We start from the raw sequence: 22,531 nt of genomic DNA, 5'->3' as shown, positions 1-22,531 counted from the left end.
TCTATCTAGGTAAACAGAACCAAAATCTCTTAGCACTGAGAATCTCCATCAACTGTACAATCCTCTCTGTTTGCTTTCCCTCCCTCTAATTATGAATATTGCTATTAAGACAACGAACAAAGCACATACAGTAAAAGAGAGAGCAGGCGAGAATGAGAGCGAGAGAGATGAAAGTTACAGCAGCCACACAAAGTGGCATTGAAATGAAAGAAAGACAAACACATTCTCTATTCAAGTGGTCACAGACCCATTCAGGGAATGCCAAACAGCCTCAAAGGTAACATTCACCGCCAACAGAGGGGAGGGGCACAGGAAGAGCAAAATCTTGGAGGAAACAGAGAGAGATGGGCATTTGTGTGGAGGTAAGGAAATAAGTCTCAGAACTCAAATAATAAAGGCTGTTTGGTGAGTTTTTCGTTTGATGTAAATTTCCTTTAATTCTGCTCATGCTCATAATTTCCTGTTCTTTAAGACTGCTATCCAAATATATACCCAATGATCCCCACATGATCTGCACTTGAAATACCTTGTGTTTTTTAATAAGTTCCTGCGTTTAGTTATATTTGGTGTTTTGAAAACACCACTGTTTTACCACTAGCTTGTATAATTCCATTTCTCCTGCACAACCTCCTTAATCAGTCTGCAGAGTGAGGAGGAAGCCCCTACACGCCCTTTGAGCTTGAAATTTTACTGCCACCTATTGTTCATCCTTAAGAACTGCAACAAAATGAGGGGACGAGCAAGGCGTTTCTTTGAAATCTGTGGGTAGAGATGGGGAGAAATGGGCGAACTTGGTGGTGAACATAGGAAGAGGTTTTCTAAAAAGAGAGATGACTGGGAGAGACTAATACTGACCAAGTTCATTCAACATGAAAACCTGACCATCACACTTTTTTTATTGTGTGAAATATGAACACTTCTGGGAAATATTTTAGCATTTTGAGGAAGATGTTAAAAAAATTGTACATCAGACACAGTACAATCATGCAGATAAAGAAGATGTGAGACTTCATATTACAAATCAGTCTTTGCAGTACAGCTGCCTGCCCAATTTCTAAAAAGGGATTAAAGGAATAGAAAAGGCATGTTATTCTAAAATCCAACCAAGGGAAATATACCTGCAGAGAGCCTGTAGGGAGTATCAGCAGGGAACACCTTTTATAAAGAGTTGCTGGCTTTATTCTAATGACTCTGGGAGCTCTGGCCAACAACTCCTGTTGAGACACAATCCATCGGGCGTTTTGTGTGAAATGTGGACTTTTTTAAGCATAAGTTGAAACATGAGCTCTAAATCGTGGAGGCAAATCATGTGAGTGCTACATTCCGTATCAACACAAGAAACTTTCACAGAAGGCCACCTCACATGCCACGTGATTCAGGACAGGCAATATCTACCTCGTGGGGCCGAGGTGACTGAGCAAGGGCTTACCCACAGCTAATTATTATGAGATCCAAAAAGGACTTCCGAATCTAGCTTTAGAAAATGGAAGGAAAAAAAGAAAAAAGTAAGTGGAGGTAGGAGTTGCTTTGGCACTTCTCCCAAAGATAATTGTAATATATTCCAGAAATTTTCCTATCAACATCTCTCCTCCGACCTCACCCACTTCTCAGGAGAGGGAAGTCATGTTCGCAACACTGGCATGGGAAGCAAAATCTGTGAAAAGTGTCTTTCTCCCCAGCTCTTCTGTGTCCTAGGGGCATTTCTAAGTCACGTATTATAAACAAGCCAAGCCAGTAAAGGAGCTCTGTGAGAAAAAGGTAAATTCATACAAGTCAGTCATGGTAATACTGAGGACAGGAAGTGAAGGCGGCTCCCGAGGCTCCCAGAGTCATCCAGTTAACTTGGTGTTTGAATATTAAACACCGCTCTGTGCTTAACTCTCACCCAGGAGCTGTGGGAAATACTGAACTTGTGATAAGCCATCCCACTTCAAGGAGGTGCTAAGACTACTGTTAGAGCACTGGAGAAAGTTGTAAAGCAGTGTCAGCTGTGGTGGGGGCCCTTATGCCTGGAGATCAGCACAGGAGCCAGGAAAGTTAGGAAAAGGGGAAATGTGGTCCCCATTCCCCTGAATCCCAAGTAAGTAGCTTCTCAATGTTGTAATGACATATCCGTCCTGGGCTCCTCAGGGTTGTGGGTTCCGGGGTCCCCAGAGGTTCCCGTGAGAAGGTGCACACTCTGTACACCTCCTCCATTTCCAGTGGCAATAAAAACACCCCCTTCACACCCCTGACCCCATGCCTGAGCACACCAAGGGGTTACTGGCCAGTATCCCTACAACCTGAGATTCACAGGCAAACATTTTTGGAAGGATTTCAAAATCATAATTTATCCTTTAAATCAATTTAATCAAATTATTCATCTAAGGCAGATGCACTGAGAAAACGAGAGGTTTGTTGGGAATTTGAGAAGGAAGCAAAGGGGTGGCTGGGTTATTTTGAAGGTGAGTGGTTAGAGAGGAGACGTGGCTGCAGGAGGCAGCTGAAACCTGGAAAGAGACCCTTGGACGTGGAATGCGCCGGGCTCTGAAGAATCGGGGTGAATGGGCCGAGGAATAGAGTGGCAGGACACAGAAGCTCACTTGCTGTCCCCAGCACTGTCTCACCTGTGTTCCCGAAGGCTCCACCCTCTCTGTGGAGGTGGGGAGTGGGGGAAGAGGCGGGCCAGGAGGGAGTGGATTCCTAAGGGACCATCCAAGAATGAGAAGGGATGCAGGCAGCCCTTGAAGAGCCAGTGGTCAGGAGAGAGGACTCACATGAAGAAAATATATCATGTCACCGGTAGATGTACCGAAGTCACATTCATGAGGAACTATAGCCTCTTCCTTGATTATTAAAATTAAAAGCAAATATTCAGCTCAGATCCTGACAGGCACCCTCACTTACAGAGTGACATCTGTGGGAAAGAGAAGCTGCCCCACCTCCCCTCCCATTGCCGGAACCTGCCGCGGAAGCCCAGGCACGTGGTGTCTGCCGAGGACCACGGACTCTACAGGGTGGGATCCTCTAAGAGTGACATGATAGGCACTTTGCATATTTGCCCCGCTTTGGAAAGGAAGGAAGGATCACTGGTGGAGCCCTCGGAAACCATGGGCACCTTCCCATGGCAGGGACATCTTCCTGGCATTCCCGGGGGACGGTTCTTAACATTTTTTTTTTTTAAATCCACACAAAGTATATAGGTCATTTATTTCCCTTCTAACCCTGGGCTCAGTGTATAGATGGCTTCTCTTCACCCTTTGGGTTGACAATTTTCTCTAGGTCGCTGCTGATAATATGGTACAGCTCAGCATAGAAGGTCCTCAGGTCCAGCACCGTGGCCCTGAGCTCCCCATAGGCTGCCTCATCTCGCTCGCGCACCAGGGCCCGGTAATCCATCACACAGGTCTCCTTAGAAGCCTTGGCTACAGCATCCCCGCGTTCTGAGAAGTACTTGGAAATGGTTGTCTGGAAGGCGTCCACTTTGGTCTTGACTGCATTTACCCTCTCCAGCACCTTTTCCTGGATTGCTACTCCAAAGTCATCTCCATCCTCAATTTTGGGGGTCAGGTGGTGGATCCATGTGATCACCAGAATGCATTTTTCTTTGAGAGTCCAGACTTCTGGCTTAATCAGAGCAAGCAGGGTCAGGACCTTCTAATTCCAGGAAGGAAGCCGCACTTAGGGACTTCTTTCTTCTCCTGCTTATCCATTTCCATCTCATCATCCTTGGGTGGAGGGTCTGGGATGGGGATGCCCAGTGGGGCCCGGAGAGAAGTCAGGTCAGTCACACTGAGGGGATCCTCCTGCAAGAGCTGATTCAGGTATATGATATTCTGAGGCAAGAATCTGTAGAGGAATTCCTCAGCCTCCTGGAAAAGATTTTGCCTGAAGACATCTACCTGTTTGCAGGCTTCCCCGCTCAGGCACACCCCACAAGGTTTGGCCATGCTGCTCCAGTTGCTGCTAGATCGCCGGTCTCCGGTTCTTGTCACTCTTGACTAAACTTTAATCCTGATGCTTAAAAAGCTGGGCCGTCGAGGAGAGCCACGCCCTTATTATGCAGGACTAACACCCGCCGCACCTCTGCCAGCATCTTCTAGCTTGACTCCAGTCCGACATGCCCCACGTCCTCGCTCCGTTTACCAAGCTGATGAGATCTCAGCGTCAGGTCCTCCAGGAAGACTCAGGACTGTATCCGGGAAGAGAGGACCAACCGCATGCAAAAGGCCTCCAATGTGACCCTGCACCAGCAGCCACTGCTCCCAGGGGACACAGATGACGAATAAGAGCAGGTCCCCGTGTCACTTCCAGCACAACCACTGAGCACAAAACAAAATTCCCATTCCTATACTGGCATGATAGCACTGACTCTAAGCTCCCGAGTGCAGACGGAGATGGAGTGATTTGCCCAATTTCAGAAGGGCGCTTAAATGATTTTGTCACAAAAGACTCTGTTACCTTCCTACCTGCTTTCCTTAATGCCCTAAGGCAGAGTGTGTTGTTGGAAGGAAAGAGAAGAAATCTCCTTTGTTTTGTTTTTAAAGGAGACTCAGTAATTCCCTGAGAGGCCCTTTCCACTGCTCTCTGCCTATTAGGAAACTCAAGAAAAAGTGCTTTTCTGTACAAATTGCCCCCATACATCCTAATGCTCTGGCTTTAGTTGGAAATCTGAGAATTCTGTTCCATCCATAAAATTTTGATGGTTTATGGTTCCCCAAATGCCAAGTTTCTGCCCCTCCATCCAAAGAACATCCAAAACCTCTTCAAGGACTAAACTTCACTCGTGTAACCAAAATAATCTAGAGACAGGACATGGGAGACATGCTAACATCTCACCGCATCAGCTTCTAGAAACAGTTCTTCCTCCCCACCCCGCCCAAACACTGTGTTCAGCAGCAGTGCCTACAGCTGCCAGCATCCACCGGAGTTCTCTCTGACTTTCTCACCTGTGAAACAGCAACAAGTCTCTGAGTCAGGGATTTGGCGCATCTTTATTATTTTAATATGTTAATTCCCCGGATCAAATTGAGGAGCAGAAAGAACAAAGCAAAATTGCTTCTTCACTATTTTGCATACATAAAGGGACAGAGTATCATTATGTGCTTGGCTGAACAGAGAGGATAACGACTGGAGGTAAGGCAGGGAGAGAAAGGAGAAGAAAGGAAGACACACGTCAGCTAAACTGCAGCTTTTCCAGCTTGAGTGATCAGCCAGAGAGCAAGAGTCAGCCCAAAGGGAAGGAGGGACGGAACCCAACTATCTGAGTGACGCAGATGCCAGGGACCGTCTCTATCCTGACAGCACTGATTTCATCTCTAAGATACAGTCCAGCAAAACCTGGAGCCCACTAAGAAGATTAATTTTCTCCCTCTTATCTGATTGTGATGCTCGAAGGATATTTCCACAACCAAAATCACTGCCCAGGAGTCTGTCTGCCTGTTGCAAACCTAGAGCTTTGACAATAAGCACAATTTTCCTTTTTATTAGAGTCAGACCATCACCTAATGTTCCAGGAAGAAACTGGGTAAGCAAACAGCTGAATACAAGAGAGGCATGAAGCTATTACTCCTATGTTCAGCCCAGAACTTCTGAGTTTTTGGAAGAGGGGAGGTTTCAGGGATATCTTCTTGGTAGGGTGGTTCAGAATTGCAGGCCACACTGAAAAGGTCCACAGTTCAGTTTACAGTATTATGAGGGGTTTGGGATATCCCTAAAGAATCTGCCAGCTGTACCAGCTTCCTTAAGCACACATCGGGTGGAGTGACGTCAGACTGCCACAGAATACACTCAGTTATTTGAGAGGCATTTCTGGTTACATAATGATGAAAAGCAGACACTTATCTGTCCATGGACCAAAGCTGAAGAAAATAAGCACAGAGCCCTTTAAAAGCCCCTTTTTTTTTCCTTTGAGGCTTGCGTTTTCATTAAATTTTTAAATACTCATCATTTTCATGTGAAAACTGGAAGCAGCAAATTCTTTTTCCTCATTTCCAAACCACTTTATGCATATTATCCATTGTCACACTTATCACTGGTTTATGTGATGTTCACCTTTTAAACAGGAGTTCTTCAAAGACAATACTTTCTCATTTAGTTGTATGTCACCAATGCCCAGATATACATATTGCTCCTACCTAGACGATGCGCAATATACATTATCTCAATAAATGAATGACTATCTGAATGGCACAACCCATTTCTTAGAATTCCATTGAAATCATAAATCAGACCAGATACATTACAGTTCAACTTTGGTAACACTTGTCTCTTGTTAGAGGCAGAAATGCTCTACCCATCAGTAAAAGCCATCAGCCCTGCTTTAGCTAAGCAGGTGACAGACCGCAGAGCACAGATGTCTGCACTGAATGTCTGCCTTTGGATGGCTCCCCGCGCTGTCTCCCCAGCGTCTTAGTTCCATGGCAAGAACTTTTATTTTGACCTTTGTGACATTCACCTTCACTCTTCAGGGCTCAGGACTTGGAGATACTAAGAAAAAGTGCATCATCTGCAGTCAATTTTAGGAGTTTTGCATAAACCCCCCAAAATATAAGAACTAGAGAAGATTATTCATATTCAGAGACTAAAGAATCCTTCCCAGTCCGTTTACCCGTTTCCCCTTAACCCACCTGACTCAGCGCTAAGTCTGTCCTTTCCTCAAAGATAACTTGGAAAGAATAAACCAGAGTTTTCACTCAGTGCCTATTTATTTTTATCTTCTAGATCCTTAAGTCAGGAAAAGTTTTCCTCAGGGCTCAGATTCTGTCTGCTAAATTTTTAGTTAATGACTTCCTTATGAATCTTCTGCCAAAATGAAATACAGTCTTGTTATGAATTGTGATGGTACAAGTAGTGATGAGAACAACTTACAACTCCAGAAACATGTTATTTCACTAGTACTTTCTTAGACACTGAACATTTTTTTTCAACTTAAAGACAAATTCATTATAGTCCTAGCAGTAACAATGTGAGTCAGCCACCTCTCACCAATTTATTTCAAAATCAGTTCTTAAAGATTGTTTTCTACTGTGTTCAAATCCTGTGAACAGGATTTGAAAACCCTGTATGTGTTGTATATCCTTCTTTGGAATTGTACTCTCCCCGAGGGGACCGGTGCATAAGTAGACAATACACACACACACACACACACACACACACACACACACACACACACACACACGGAACATCTACATATGTTAGAGTCAGGCTATCACCTTAAGTCCACCCCCCCAAAAGAAAACTGGGTAAAGGAAATAGCTGAAGATAAGAGGGTAATAAAGCTATTACATACATACACACAAACACACTATATATACAGCGTGTTATGTATATACACACAGTTGGCCCTCCATAGCTGTGAGTTCCAAATCTGCAGAGTCCACCAATCGTGGATCGTGTACTACGTTTATGATGCATGGTTGAATCTGTGGATGCACAGCTGCAGATACAGAGGGCTGACTATAGGACTTGAGCATCTACGGATTTCAGTCCTGGAACCAAGTCCCCGTAGATACCAAGGGAAGACTGTATACATCCTTCTCCATAAATTGTAATGTACCTAAATGGAATTTTAATATAAATGTAACCATTTCCAGTAATAATAGAAGTCTAATTCATTCTGTTTGTTCATTCTGTCTGCTCTCGGAGGGAGGTTGGTGGCTCTCAGAAGCTTAAGGTGAAACTAAGAAAACCATGAGGAGCCCCAACCGCCCAGGGCAGGTGGGGGCGGGTGCTGGGTCAGGTGGAGCTCAGAGGGGGACGGGTCTCTTGACAGATGCTGACTGGGTGCCATGGAGGGAGCATGAGCTGGGAAGGCGTTGTAGTTACATTCTTTTCTACCTCCCATATTTTTTTTAATTAATCATCTCAGAATTTTGTCTCTCATTTACCTTTTTAAAGAACCAATTTTCAAAATTTTTATTCTTGGTTAATCATTAATTTTGTCTGTATTATTTCTCTTCCCTCTTTTTTCTTTGTTCTCCACTTTAGGATTCTTTTTCCAGTTTATCAAATGGAATGCTTTATATGTATACAATCATTTCTCTCTTGATAAATATTTAGAGTCATAAATCATTCTGTGAATACCACTTCAGCAGTTTCCTGCAAATTCTGATAAATAGTATTCTCAGTTCTAAGAATTTCAAATCCACCTCCCCCCCTTTTTTAGAATACGTTAATTTAACAGTGTAAACAGGATGTTAAAATTGAACTTTTCCTATCTCCAAGTTGACTGGGTTTTAAAGCTGAAAGCAGCTGATGCCTAGAAATACCTAGAACATGACAGCAATGCTTCAGGCCCTTTCACATACTGATTCTTAAGTGTTCCTAATGGGACAGTACACTGTGCAGCACTGAGCAGAGCTAAAGCTGCATACAGACTCTGCGACACGGATGGAGACGCACAGCAGGATTTTCACTGTGTTTTTAAATAATAAAATATTAGAACTCAGTATCAAAATGGAGGAATAAGTTATGGCATATTTGTAGAATGAAAATATTCTATACCAAACAAAATGACTTAAAATCCATAAATATATCAATATGAATGAACTTTAAAAATATGCTGCATGAAGTGGCAAGTTCTAAAAGTGTATGCATTGTACAGTACAGGTGATAAAAAGTAAAAAGATAATATAAAGCAAAAATCCCATAAAGCAGTAAGTATTGTTGTACTACTGAGTATGCTGGCACGGACAGAAAGACCTAATGCAAACAGCAACATGGTATTTCAGGCTGCTTGGCATCTTAGTGTTTTTCCTATAATGTTTATGCTTATTTAAGTTGGGGCATATTTAACATATATTTAATAATGTTTAAATAAAAGCCTATGTTTATTTTTTGTTTCAATCTTTTTTAAAGAACAAAAACAAATGCTTTAAAATTAATTCTCAACCACATTTCCTTGTGAGTAAATTTTCAGCAGTATATATTTAATATGCATAGTCTCCCTCTAGTGTAGAATTTTTCACTTTATAAATGCTTTAAAAAGTAGATACCAAATTAAATCTTTCTGGGGCCTTTGCACTGGCCCTATGGGAAGACACTGCGGCACCACGGAAAAGCACAGAGTTAGGATTCAAACCACAATCCCCACACTTGTTATCCTGGGTAACCTCAGATGAATACTTTAAACTCTATGAGCTTCAGTTTACTCACCTGTTAAGCAACGGTGAGATTTAAAAGTTGTTGAGAGAATTAAAGATAATTTAACTACAGTATAAAGCATGTAGCAAGTATCAATATGAGCTGTTACCGACCTTATTATACGTAACATATTTATATGAAATATACATTTATTACATCATTGCATTATTTTATAACTGCAGTTATAGCTGTTTGTATCAGAGATGATCTCTGAAGTAAATAAGGAGCTGTTCTTCCTAAGGAATTAATGAACACACACAAAATTTTCAGAATTAACAAGACAAACTGAGTAAGGTAAAGTATTTACTTTTTTAAGTGACTTAAAACCACCATTGTATTTGGCTCACATATTCTGTGAGTCAGGGATTTAAACTGAGCCCAGTGGGGACAGCTTGTCTCTGTTGCACAGTGTCTGGAGATTCAGCTAGAAAGACTCAAAGCTGAATGTTTGAATGTTACTTTATTTTCTAAGTGACTTGGCTGAAAATTTTTTTAAAAGGGAGTCAGCTGCTCTGAGACATTTAAGAGCTAAGGTAGTATAAATAACCAGGAAAACTAGTAGCTGCCAATTGAAGATCAAAAAATTAAGACAAATCCTTGAAAGGATAATAAAACCTAAATAAAAAATAAGAGTTGATTTTTGATAAAGCGTTGTAAGAACTTGGCTATTATATAATGCGGTACATTTATTTTTGATCCTTGGAAAGAATATTTACTATCTTAGAAACAATCTCATATATCATGATATATACATTAATATACTATATAGAGAAAAATCAGGGTATAGGAAACCAGATTGAGTTCACACCCCACTTTTTGGAAATAGCCTGGATGTAAGAACACTGAAGCGCTCATCAGGTTTGCCTAGGCTGAATTTCTATTTCTACAGCTAATTAAAACCCTAATTTTCAAATAAACCTACAGAAGCTAGATGACCACTTTTTCAGCCATCAGCAGGTGACTGACTCAGCCTGGTTCACAAGTCTCAATTCCGTATACAAGAGAAATGAAAAAACACCCTGAATTGTAAGCAATCAAAATGCCATCAGAAACTAACAACAAGGTTTAATTAAAAAGGAAAATCCATAGTAATTCACTTTTTCCTTTCCAGTCCTCACACCACAAAGTAAGAGGTAATACAGAGAAGCAATTAAAACGAAGTCACCTTTTGCCCTTGGGGTGTCTTGAGTAGAACTTTTACCAGAGAAATAATTAGCTTCAGATTTCTCATTTTTCTCCCCTTTGTCATACCGAAATTTCTTCTGGTCTTCCTTTAGAAACAATGCATTGTCTTGCCTCTTCAGTTAACCCTGGGCTTCTAAGACTCTTAGTAATTTTGTTATTTAGTAAAAATTGTAAGACCACATAGCTACAAGGCCACCATCCCTATTTGATTAGGACCTTGAATAGGACTGGAAACCAGCCTGATCTCATGAGTTACAGTGAACTTGCACAGCCTCTGAGATAGGGTGACCGGCCTCAAGTCAAACCACGGGTGCAAATGATTGTGTCTGTGACCACAGGGTGCACCTCCTGCTCCCGCAGGGAGGGTAGCAGGACAGAGGATTCGCTGGACACGAGTGTACCAATCCTGCTGCAAAATTCAACATTCATCCTACTTTCCAGCCACGATCAGCCCTCGGAAGAAAGCACACCCGCTCTTCTGACCGATGAACAAATGCAGCATCGTCTACCCAGAGAGACTAAAACCCGGCACCCACGGCTCTGCAGGTTTGCCAGCAAAACCACCTGGCAGTCACACTTATCACATCCAGAGGCTCAGAACTGGAGACGAATGAAACAGACCTATAGCAGCAAGTCCAAATGTTCACACAAATAAAATGCTCAACGTCACTTCCAAACCATTCACAGTCACTCCCACGCATGTCCCCATGACGTGGCAAACACGGGCATCTGGTCAACACTGGATTCCAGTAAAGCAAACACAAGTGAGGTTCAGAGTAATTACATATCCACATCCAAGGACTCGCTGAGGCTCAGGAGCAAGAGAAACGGAAAGTGAGGCTCCGTCAAGAGCTTGGGGGTGGGTTCAGTGAGCAAGGTGGACAAAATGCCAAACCACAGTCAGGAGATGGCTTGAGCATCACTCAACAGAGACGTCTTCCCATTGGTGAACACCCCACAGAACCCTCGCCCAGCGATCACGGTGGCGCCCAGGAGAAGGAGAGAGAGAGAGAACTCTTACTGTAGCCCTCGGGAGTGGCTGAAATCTGTCAGATCCGAGTCTTCATAGTGCGGAGTTATCATTCCCAGCCCGCTGTCACTGAGCATGCGTTTCCGGAGGGCGGGATTCCACCAGTCTGTCATTCTGCGAGGAAGAAGAGCACCTGACAGTCAAGCATCCAAAGTCAGCCCCAGGTTTAGGCTGCTCTTTCTCAGGGTGACTCAGAAGTAGCAGCAACGGTCAAATAAGTGAACGGGGCTGAACAAGGATGAGGGCTACTGCACGTGAACACGTCTGTTAGTGCTGCGTAAGTATGGGTGCAACTTGCAAATGCCACCTAAGTGCACGTGTGTGTGTTTTCCAGGGAAATCCTCGTTTTAACTGTATCACCTCCATCTATGAGGAAACCACTGAAGTTCATTAGACTACACACACACACACACACACACACACACACAGCTCTCTAAATAAATCTTTTTGAATTTTTGAAATAATTTAGAAATACTGCTATTTCGATGGTTCAACATGGTGGTTAAAACAGGCATGGACTCTAGCATCAGAAAACCTGGGAATAAATCTCAATTTTTCCCTTTTATTTTCTGTGTAATATTGGCTAAGTTACAAAAACTCAATTTTGTTATCTATGGACAGATAGTAACAGCACCAAATCTGCAGTCACTTTGAAATGATGATGATGATTTCAATAACATAATATGGAATGAGTGTCTACCAAGTGCCACAGACTACCCTAATTTTCCATATATTAATTCATTTAATTTTCAAACAATTCCGAGTAGGTATTATCCCCTCCATTTTTACAGATGAGGAAATAAGGCCAGAGACTTAAGATGATTAAGTCACTATGAAGTAACAGGGATATAAGAAAGGCCTTTAGCACACTATGTGGCTCATAATAATTTTCTGATATTTCATAGTTATTGTTGTATAATCTACTTGTCTCAGGCTGCCTAAATATAGCAAAAAAAAAAAAAAAAAAAGGAGGAGGAAGTGAAGGAGGGAAAGAAAAATAATCGTCAAACCACCAGGGTCAATTTTTACTTTTAATACAGGCATTACAGATGCACATGCACAAACGCAAGTACTAGTGGTTTCTAGTTTGGCAGGAGGTGTGGGTGTGGCAGGTAGAGGAGGCTCACACATGATATGGATCTGGGTGGGAAAGAGTCATTCCAGCCAGCCCTTCCTCAGACAGACTTATAATGAACCAGCTGTACTGTCTTCTAAGGAGACACAGGAAACCCTATTTCAAAATAGTTTGATTGCATTAGAAATGTCAAGTGCAAGGCCAACCCAGACATGGATGACGGCTGCGGCCAGCCCCACCACCACAGTACCAGGGAAGAAGCCCACTCACCCTGAGGCTTGCTCCACCACCAGATCAGGCATTCCTGGAGGCGTCCCCGCCTGCTGGGATAACACCATATCTGGGTCCAGAATAAAAACCTCATCTTGTGAAATCTCCATCACAAAGTGCAAATGTTCCTGAGGAAGAAAAAGAAGTCTGTCAGATGATTAATGGAATGTTCAAATGCATTATCTGAAGAAATAACAAAACAAAGCCTGCTTGGTCTTGAGGAATAATGAAATTTTGTGACACAAAATGACCACAGTATATTTTCAAGAGGCCTGACCAGTGGACATCCCTCCCTGAAGCAACACGCAGCAAGAGGCTGATGAGGCGGAGAGTTGAGTCCCTCTTGGTTTGGGACTCTCTGACCAGGATCCTGATAGGTGTAACCAGAGATGCTCCTGCCTCTTCTTCTGCCCAAAAACTATCAAAGAATGCACCTTGGGCCAGTGTGTGTGTGTGCGATGACCTAGACTTCCACCCCCAGGATCTGGTCAGAGCTGAGTGGCATGACTGACAACTGGTTTTATCCCTGGCTTCCATTCTGTACTTGGTTTTTCAGGAGAACATGGACAGTGGGAGCACTTGTTAGCATTGAGCAGAAGCATCTTTTTTCTCATTCTGGAAGTGGGGAGTTAGTTCTGTCTGTCTGTCTGTCTGTCTGTCTGTCTATCTATCTATCTATCTATACACACACAAACTCAAAGGTGTCAAATTTGCTAACCAGAAATAAACTTTATAATGCATAAAATTTGGCTAAGAAGCACGAAAAGTAGCCATGTGATGAAAATCTGGAGTGCAGGCTGATGACAATATCTACACGCCTACTTATTTTCTGTCTTCATTTTCAAGGTTAAGCCTTATTACCTTGGGTCCACAAATCACAAAACATGTGAAGACAACCAAAAAGTTCCTAGCTGAGACTATGAGTACCATTCCAGAATTTAATGTGTTTTGGTGTTTTAGTTTAAAAAAATGTGTAAGATTAGTTACCAATCAAGTATATTTACTTGGGAATTTTTCACTTTTATAAATAGCCTCAAGAAAACTTACCTGAGATCTGTCTATTCGATAAAAGCGATCAGCAGAAGTTGCTAGGGAAAAAAAAATGCATATGGCATTAAGAGAGTCCTGTGATCTGGCACCCGATTTACAACCTTCTCTTCTACTATGACAGTCAAAAACCTGCTGGACTACTGGCCACTCCTGAAATCTATTTAGAAAAACTCAGGACTTCATGCCTCTGCCCCTGCCATCCCACTGCTAAGAAAGCCCGTCCCCATTACATACGCCTCCCTAACTCACCTCTTCTGTGCGACCCTCCCTCAGCCCCACCTCCCTGCCCCACACAGAAGCTGCTGCTCCCTCCTGTATGCACACTTGCCTTTTGTGTACACTTCTTACGGCAACTACCTTCACGGAAAACTGAGACTAACACGTCTGCCTCTTTAAAGGTCTGTGTTTCATTTATTATTCTAACCTCCAGGTATTAGCATAGAACCTTAAAAAGAGCTGGGACTCAGTAGGTATTTATCAAGTCAATAAAGCTAGAAAAAAACTGGAGGTAGCCTGACTTCCCGAGGAAGTGATGCTCATTTTGGAAAACAGCTTGAAGATGCAGAGCCAGGGACCACACCTGGTATTAAAGGAATCATTTCACTTTAAAATTGAGTCCCTAAAGTCCTGTCTGAAGACAGCTAAAACAGCAACAACAAAATTTATTGAAGCACTCCTATAAGGGATGGGGCTGCATCTGTAGTTTGAGAAAAACAAATCTTAATGACAGACTTTGGGTTTCTGGAAATTAATCTGATTATTCTTAATATTCAAAAGAATTAGGTTCTTCCTCATTTAAATCTAACAGAGTCCAAATATTATAAATTGATTTTCTACAAAGTACATAATACTAGAGGGAAAAACTCAAAACACAAATAATCACTCAAAAATCATAAATATTTAACAAGTAGCTTCTCTCCAAGGGAAATGAGCTAAGAAACAAGACAGTCATGGCTCCTGCCCTCCGAAAGCAACAAGGGAATAAAATCTGCCTGAGAAGGACTTACAGTACTTTGTTCCTTTAACCATGACAGCAATCACCTTTTAAATGTTTTCAATGAAACTATTTCTAGAGTAAAACTAATGTCTAGGTTAAGACCATTAACCATACTTGTAATTTTATTTAAGACTGTATGTAGATAACAATTCATACACATTTTTCCTAATTTTGTTAAATGTAAGTTATTCCTCTGTGGATTCAGAAAAAAAATTGATTATGTTTCTCATCACTAGGGAATAAAGCAACTGGAGGAAAAGCAGTATCAATTATTTTCAGAGGCAGCTGACAAGCCCGTAATGAAAACCTATGTCATGATTTATGTGGGTTAGATTTTATATAGATACGAGTGCTCATCTTCATAAAACGTTCATACCCTCACACATCCTGTCATTCTCTTTTCCACATTTATATCCTTTCAGATGCACACACAGGTAAACAAAAGAAAGGTCTAGAGTGAAAGCCAATTTGTCCACATGGACAAGAGAGATACACTGGGACGACATAAGCAGGAACGTACTGTAAAATGGGTAACTGGAGAAAAAAGTGGGATTAGGCAGCATCTAGGGAGGGAGTGATGGAAACTGGGTCATTAACCAATCAGAAAACAACTGGCCTATTATGCATTCAAAATCTCATGCTCAGCAGAGCAGATTTGAATGCAACTGAAAATGCTGACCCTTTCACAAAAATTTATACCTCATACTGAAATGAGGTTTTACTGAAAATAACGTGAAAGTTCCATAAAATGCAAACATCTAACATGGTACCTACCCCATGTTGATGGAATCCATCTACTGGCCTGAACTGAAGACAGGCACTAGCCATGTTTTAGGAAAAGGGGCACTGTAAGGGGGATGTTATCTTAAGCAACTTGAGGCTGAGAAGTTTGGCCAAAGTTTAACCAACTAGCTTTGAGGGAAGTAACTTCAGCAAACTGTGTTGTAACATCAAGTCCACGTCATTTGAGATGCAAATACCAATTACATGGTGCCACAAGGAGAGTTTCTGAATAATCTTGGAAAACTGGAGTCCACTCTATCCATCAGTGCCTTGCCCGGCGGCTTCCCCGACCCTCACCTCTCAAGGAAATACAGAAACACTCACCGTCTAGAAAGCACCACCGTGGGGAGAGTCTCTGGGCTGAGAGTGCCCTGGGGAGGGAGGTTTCATGGTCCTGGAAAGAGATAAACACATCCTCGTGGCTCCATTTGAACGACCTGAGGGGCGTCCCTCACTCCACACTCCACCCTGGCTCTAAAGGTGAGCATCGTTTCCTACACAAAGTGCTGATGAGAGACCAACTCATACTTTTCACTTAAAACACACACATGGGCTCTGCTTTGCAATGAATTATTTCACATAACAACTCTCACATACAATTTCCAGGAGGTTTTCAATTTTCCCGTTAAACATTCATAAATTCTGCAACTTGGGAACACTGACTCCTTTGGGGAAATCTCTTTCCCTTTATGAATCTGGAGAACTGCTGGCAGCTGGCTGTCGTTTACATGTCAGTTCTCTACATAGGTACCAGCATGTCCCCGACTCCAAGTATCTCTGGCAATAATAATTTAAAAAAAAATAAAAAGCACATTCTAGTTTACAACACATGATGTGGTATATTCTAGCCCTGGCTCAGAGTGAAACTGAGATCACTGACAGAAATGGGACAGAAGAAGAGGGAGGCTAGGTCTCTGCGGGGAGGACACGGGGAGTTTAGTTTGACCCTTATTCGAGATTTGAGATGTGCAGATATAAGGAGCATGCCTGGAGTAAGGCTGAGTGTGCAGGGTCTTGTGGGTACAGAGGGAGACAGGAGAAGGAAGTGAGAGTAACACAGAAGAGGTAACAAGAGAGCCAGTCAGAGGTTGCACTGGCTTCTTTAGGGGTTTAATCTGCCCCACGTGATCCTCAGGCAGAGCTTTTGCTTAAATCAGTGGTTCTCAAAGTATGAACCTGGACCAGCAGTATGAGCTGGGAAGTCAGAAACACAAATTTCCAGGTGTCGCCCCAGATCTACAGAAACCCTGGGGGTGACACTCAGCAGTCTTTTAGTTGAGGCTGATATATGCTGAAGTTTTAGACCCATCAGCCTGAAGTTACAGGGACAAAAGGAAAAGGAGGTCCATTATTAGAAATCTTAGGGATATAGATTTTTTTTAATATGAATGGATTCTGCAAATTAAATAACTGATAGAAGAAAAACTGATCTCACTCAGAACTGGTACCACAGTTTATATTTAGAGACACAGACTTGATACAGCTATGGATACAGAGGTAAATGCATATTCCTCTGTTTTGAACTGGCTTTGAGTCAAATGAAATCTTGACATGTACCTATTTTTTGAGAACTATGTTTAACATTTTGAGAATTATATTTGGACACGTGGTATCTTATTTTAAAGGGACTAAAGACTCTTAAGGTAGTTTTATAAAATATGTAAAGCTACCAACATGTCTCAGTTTGGTGAGAACTGTAATTATAAATCAAGAAATTTGAAAGTGATTTGAAACATCTGGTGGCAACTATGGAAGACAAATAAAGATGTCAAACAGAAATGTGACTGTCTTCTCTAAGACTAAAGGGACTTAAACACCAAGGATACTTTCTTAAGTTTGATGTCAAATGTGCTACAGAGACCACCATGAAAAAATATCAGAATTTCCTCAGGTAAAAAATGACTCTGAAATACAGAAATGCTTGATTTAACACTTGAAAATCCTAAAGATTGATAACGTCATTGCTAGAATATTCAAATTCAAGAATGCTGGGTGTTATTTAGTTTAATAAAATGCAGACTGATACATTATCTCACCCACATAACTAGCTTATGTAATATTGATATAATTGTTTACCTTTTTATATGTGCAAGTGTCTGTGTATCTGGAGAGTTTTATGCAGGTGCCTGATTTATTTTGCTTATTTTCTGTTCAGTTACTCACTTTGCACCTTGACCCACAAAGCACTTGATGTAACTCAACTTCCTTACAGGGGTTTTGTTTACGGAGTATGTTACGTTTGCTCTGTGAAAACATAGTTTTTAAAGCCATGGAGCTCTTTAAAATACTTCAGGTATGTTTAACAATCCTTGAACTCCCTGAAATTTTATGTAAGTTTAGTATGTCGATGTCTATGTGCCTTTCTCACTGCTTTCTGTAGATTATCAAAGCGATCTGAGATCCCACCAAAATTAAACAGCTACTAATTTAAATAATCAAAAGCTTAGGTCAGAGAGGACTCAACAAAATCAGATGATTCTAATCACTAAAATGCCTTGACAATAAAAAACAGGAATTACTATTTCAAAGGTCCTGGCAATTAGAGTATGAAGCACCTGAAGCTCCCTGAGCTGGTGGCTGTTCTCCTGCCACCTACCTCTCTGTTCTTCCTCAACCTTCTTTCCAGCACCTAAAATCAAGCCCCAAATGAAGAACTGCAGCTTTGAGAATTTAAGTAAACTCACAGAAGTATCCAGCTATTCAGTGGTATAATTCAGTTACAGGTCTCTATTACTACAGAACCTTGTATCCCAGGTTTTATGCCTTCTAGAGGAATTAGATAATATTGAAGGTTTTGAAGGATGGATGGGGATTGTATAGGTCAAGTTTGAGAGAAGGTTCCTGCCTCAACTCAAGCAAAAACATGAGGAAAGCAAAATTAAGAATGACCTTACTGGCTATGAAGACCTTCCTTTGACTCTGGTGTTGAAGGATTTTCCCATAGTTTTAGCTTTTGCTAACTGTTAAACTAATCTTCAGTATTTCTTAAGAGGCTGTTCACTGCCTGGTAACTCAGAGTTCTTCCTCTCCCATGTTTCCCAGGCACACTGCTGCCTACTTGCCACTCCCGTGTACCCATCTGCTTAACAATCCCATAGAAATATGTTTGTCAGTGGGAACATCAGAGAACCACAATCCAGAGACAAGGAACGGAGATTCATGTAAAGATCATTCTCATTATAGTTTCCATAACTCTGCTGTATGTGCCATGTGACTGCAGTTCTAAACCGCATACAAGTATGGCCAATATTAATAGGTGGCTTATTTCTGTTACAACTTTATTTCAAATCTGCATGATGGTGCTTATTGTAACATTGTTTCTTTTTTTTAAAGGCAGAAACTGTATATAACCTAAATGTCTATCCACAGAGATAAAGTTAAACCTATAGCATGGAATAGAGCAGCAGTTTTAAAAGACTGAATTAGAGCTTCATTTATTAGCAAGACATAATGGCCATGGTATACTACTGTTAAAAATAAATTGTAGTATAATACGTATAGTGAGTACATAGGAATGTATCCATTTTTATCTTTAAAACCCCACAAAACCCCGTAGGTGTATGCATGTATATCTGTGTGTGTAGCTCTGTTATCAGTGAGGAGAAAGGTACAAAAGGGTACACACCAGAAAGGTATACTTTGGTGGGGAGTTAAGGGCCAAGCAGAAGTCTAGAACTGTGTACAGCTGGAAAACTCAGATAAGCCAGGATTATAAAGCCTGGCCGACTTTAGGACACAAGTAGCTAATGAAAGTCAAGAGAAAGACCTTGAGGACTTAACAGCAAAGACAAATGTACAGTGGGATGGATTAAAAGTGGAGCAGAAATCAAGAGAAGCAGATTGTCAAAAAAAAAAAAAAAAAAAAAAAAAAAAGGACAGAAACTCAAAGCCAGGGTCTGTAAACTTCTTCACGCTCTGATGGTCTCAGCTTACGGTGACCACAGAGGTGATGAGGCTCTTCCTACTCAGAGCTCGGGGAGCTCCTGCAGCACGCCTGCCTATACCTCTGCTTCTCCTACTCAAAAAAGAATCAGATTACATGTGCGTGGTGATGACGTTAGCATAGAGGTAATACTGTACTGAACTTGCTGTGATTTTTGTCTTAAAACTTTCCATGCTAATACATTGTGGGTGTCACATCAGGTGACTTGTGTCATCACAGAGGGTCTGGCACACAGGTGGCCCTGGCATCAAGGAATCCTGGTCTCAGGGACAGCAGGAGTATGACCAACAATGCAGTGCAGACTGTGAATCAGACTTGAGCAGGAAAAGGGGAAATATGGAAACAAAACAGCCCTTGGCAGGAGATCAAGTATCGGCCCCCAGGATTTCATGGGGCCATGGATCCACAGCTTCCTGGACCCACTATGATGGAGATGCCAACAACCTTGTCACTACACAAATGACAGTCAAACGGTGAGACGTATGTTTATTTTGTGAATGCTGCACATTAAAATCAGTGTACCAAGACAGTTTCTGATGCAGCCGAAAAACAAACTCAAAAATACGCACCTTTCAGTAATCCCTGACTGCAGACACTTAAGAAGTGTGACTGTGCAAAAACATCTACATCCACATAGATGTAGAGACAGCCACATAATTCTCTGAGCTGTGCCTCTAACCATCATGTCAACAGCTTTCAGTTCTAGTTTAGGGCTTCCTGTGTCCTCGGTCCTCTCAAACTGCATAATCAAATCACTGATTCATCAAAGAGATAAGATATTTGACTCGCTCATTTTGTGATGTTTTTTTTCTTCCTGGAAATGCTATGATTTATATGAATGCAACCGTCCCTGCTCTATGGTGTAGGCAGAATCGTATAACCTTGGACATGACCATGTTCCTGTCTATCTTCTAAAACTGCATGCTCTTTAAATGAATAATATTACTAAATACTACTCATTTCAAAAATCCCTGATATGTGAATTTTCTCTTTGGATATATGCTAATGGAAAATCTGTTTCTTATGCTAAAAATAGAGCATGCACAAAAGCAAACCTGGTATTTCTCATGTATATATTTTGAAAGTCAATTTGCATGAATTATATGTAACTGATAAGGAAATTATTTGAACCATTATCTGGCAAACATACGCCAACTTTGCCCTTAATTTACATTCAATTACTTACAGCTAATGCACATAATTTAATGCCTGCATAGCAGCCCTGTTATACATGCCAGTAGGTTATCCAATTAGGCAATATTCACCTAGCGTTTAACTACACCTTCACTGTGAATGAAATTTTTTCTTTCATAAAATTTCAGGAAGATGTAAGCAGAAGCAAAACAGAAGTGCCTATGAATTGGGAATCTCTGCTTCATGTAATAATGTCCAGTCAATAATCACTTTACTTTTAAACTTCTCTCTTAAGTACCAAATTTCCCATCTGCCTTCCCTGATACCTCCTGCACTCAATCCATCTATTCATTCTTTTTTTTTTCCTCTTTCCATCACCAGGTTGTATACCACTATCCTTTCATCTTCAGTGAACAGACCCTCACGGATTAGAAACAGAGTCTATGCGTCTCTGCCCAAGTATAATGCCACATAGTGGCCTTGCTGCTGTGGTTTTTTTTGTTTTTTTTTGTTTTTTTTTTTTTGTCTTTCAAAACTCTTACCCTTCAGACCCACTACTTTACCACCCAGGACTCCTGCAGCAGAAGAATTTACAGAAATAGGATAGCCATTTCCAAATCCAGCTTTGAAAGATGAAGAATCAGTGATGGTGTGGTAGAAGATGAAATGAGAGATATTCCAATGTTTTCAAGAGCCCTTATCTGGTGCAAAAGTCTTACATTAACAACGTGTGTGTGTGTCTGTCTGTCTGTCTTTCTGTGTGTGTGTGTGTGTGTGTGTCTGTGTGTCTGTGTGTCTGTGTCTTCTCATGCCTTCACCTGCACCAGCAAACAGACCTGGTCCCAGGCAAGTCTTACTTTAATTCCCCACTTGATCCATTTCTGACAGCTTTGATCTAGCCCCCCAAAAACAACAGTCTCCTGATTTCCTAGCTAACCCCTGTCCTCTGAGACAAGATAAATTAATTCCCAGGAGGACGCCCTTAAACTTGTTTAAATCTGTCCATTCAAAGACTCTTCTAGATCTAGAAAACAAACTGAGGAAGAGATTTCAGAGAAAGGAGAGGTGGATAAGGGCAGCCAGAATGAGGAGCAGGGGACACATCAAACACTCGGGGGCACAGGCTGTTTGCCTAGGACTAGACAGAGCTCTGGTGGAATACAACACGGACCTGCCTGCCAGAAGAAGACCAGGGATGTAGGAAAGGAAAAAAGATCAGAGGATGAATGAATGGATGGAGACTCAGATCTGACCAAGAGTGTTTTCTTACGGAAGTGAAAGACATCTGTAAAGACTCTAAAGGATGAAAGAAATTCCTGAAAATGTTACATCTGTTTTGAAATAGTCTAACCATTCCAGTGTTATTTCTAATTAAATTAATTCTTCAAGAGTAGGAATCACCTGAATAGATCCATTTCTCCCCTATTATTGAGTCCTCCTGTATTTGTTAAAATCTCAAATTATTAGCTCATAATATTCTGAAAACACAGTCCTGTGTGCCAGCTACAATCAGTACCCCATAGAAATGTGGGAAACCCTGAGTGTATGCAAAACCCCTAATTGTTCCTGGTTCCACTGCTCTGGGCTCTCTGTTTATGCTTCTCCACCATATCCACAGATAACCTCTCTCTCTGTTCCCTTACTCCCTTTACTTTTCCTGCTCCTCCTTTCTCCTTCCACATTCTTCATCTAGGACTTCCACCTGCCTGGTCCCCGGCCAGGCCCTGAGAGCCATCAGAATGACTCAGGGTTAACTCTGTTGTAGGGGACTGTCCTGTGCATTATGAGATGTTTCGCAGCATCCCTGACCTCTACTCAATAGATTCCAGCAGCACCACCACCCCTAGTCGTGACACACAAAAATGTCCAAGTTGCCAAATGTCCCCTATAAGGGGCAAAGTCTCCCCCAGCTGAGAACTACTAGCATGGTGGAATCTGCCT

General features: G+C 41.6%; 1 protein-coding gene and 1 pseudogene across 3 annotated transcripts in view; both read right to left on the bottom strand.

Moving 5' to 3' along the window:
* DGKI (diacylglycerol kinase iota) overlaps positions 1-22,531 on the bottom strand; it is a 396,321-nt gene that overhangs the window by 52,538 nt on the left and 321,252 nt on the right. For all 3 annotated transcript variants that reach the window (XM_074366970.1, XM_074366972.1, XM_074366971.1), the window contains 4 exons: positions 15,838-15,907; positions 13,731-13,771; positions 12,684-12,811; positions 11,330-11,452 (listed from right to left, as the gene is read on the bottom strand). In XM_074366970.1, the coding sequence (XP_074223071.1) occupies positions 11,330-11,452; positions 12,684-12,811; positions 13,731-13,771; positions 15,838-15,907 (362 nt within the window). The remainder of the gene's footprint in view (positions 1-11,329; positions 11,453-12,683; positions 12,812-13,730; positions 13,772-15,837; positions 15,908-22,531) is intronic.
* Positions 3,037-4,069, bottom strand: LOC105063047 (proteasome activator complex subunit 2 pseudogene; annotated as a pseudogene).

Source organism: Camelus bactrianus, chromosome 7, assembly GCF_048773025.1.
Source record: "Camelus bactrianus isolate YW-2024 breed Bactrian camel chromosome 7, ASM4877302v1, whole genome shotgun sequence".
Lineage (NCBI taxonomy): Eukaryota > Metazoa > Chordata > Mammalia > Artiodactyla > Camelidae > Camelus > Camelus bactrianus.
Note: the sequence above shows the minus strand (reverse complement) of the source record. Positions and strands in the feature narration are given on the sequence as shown.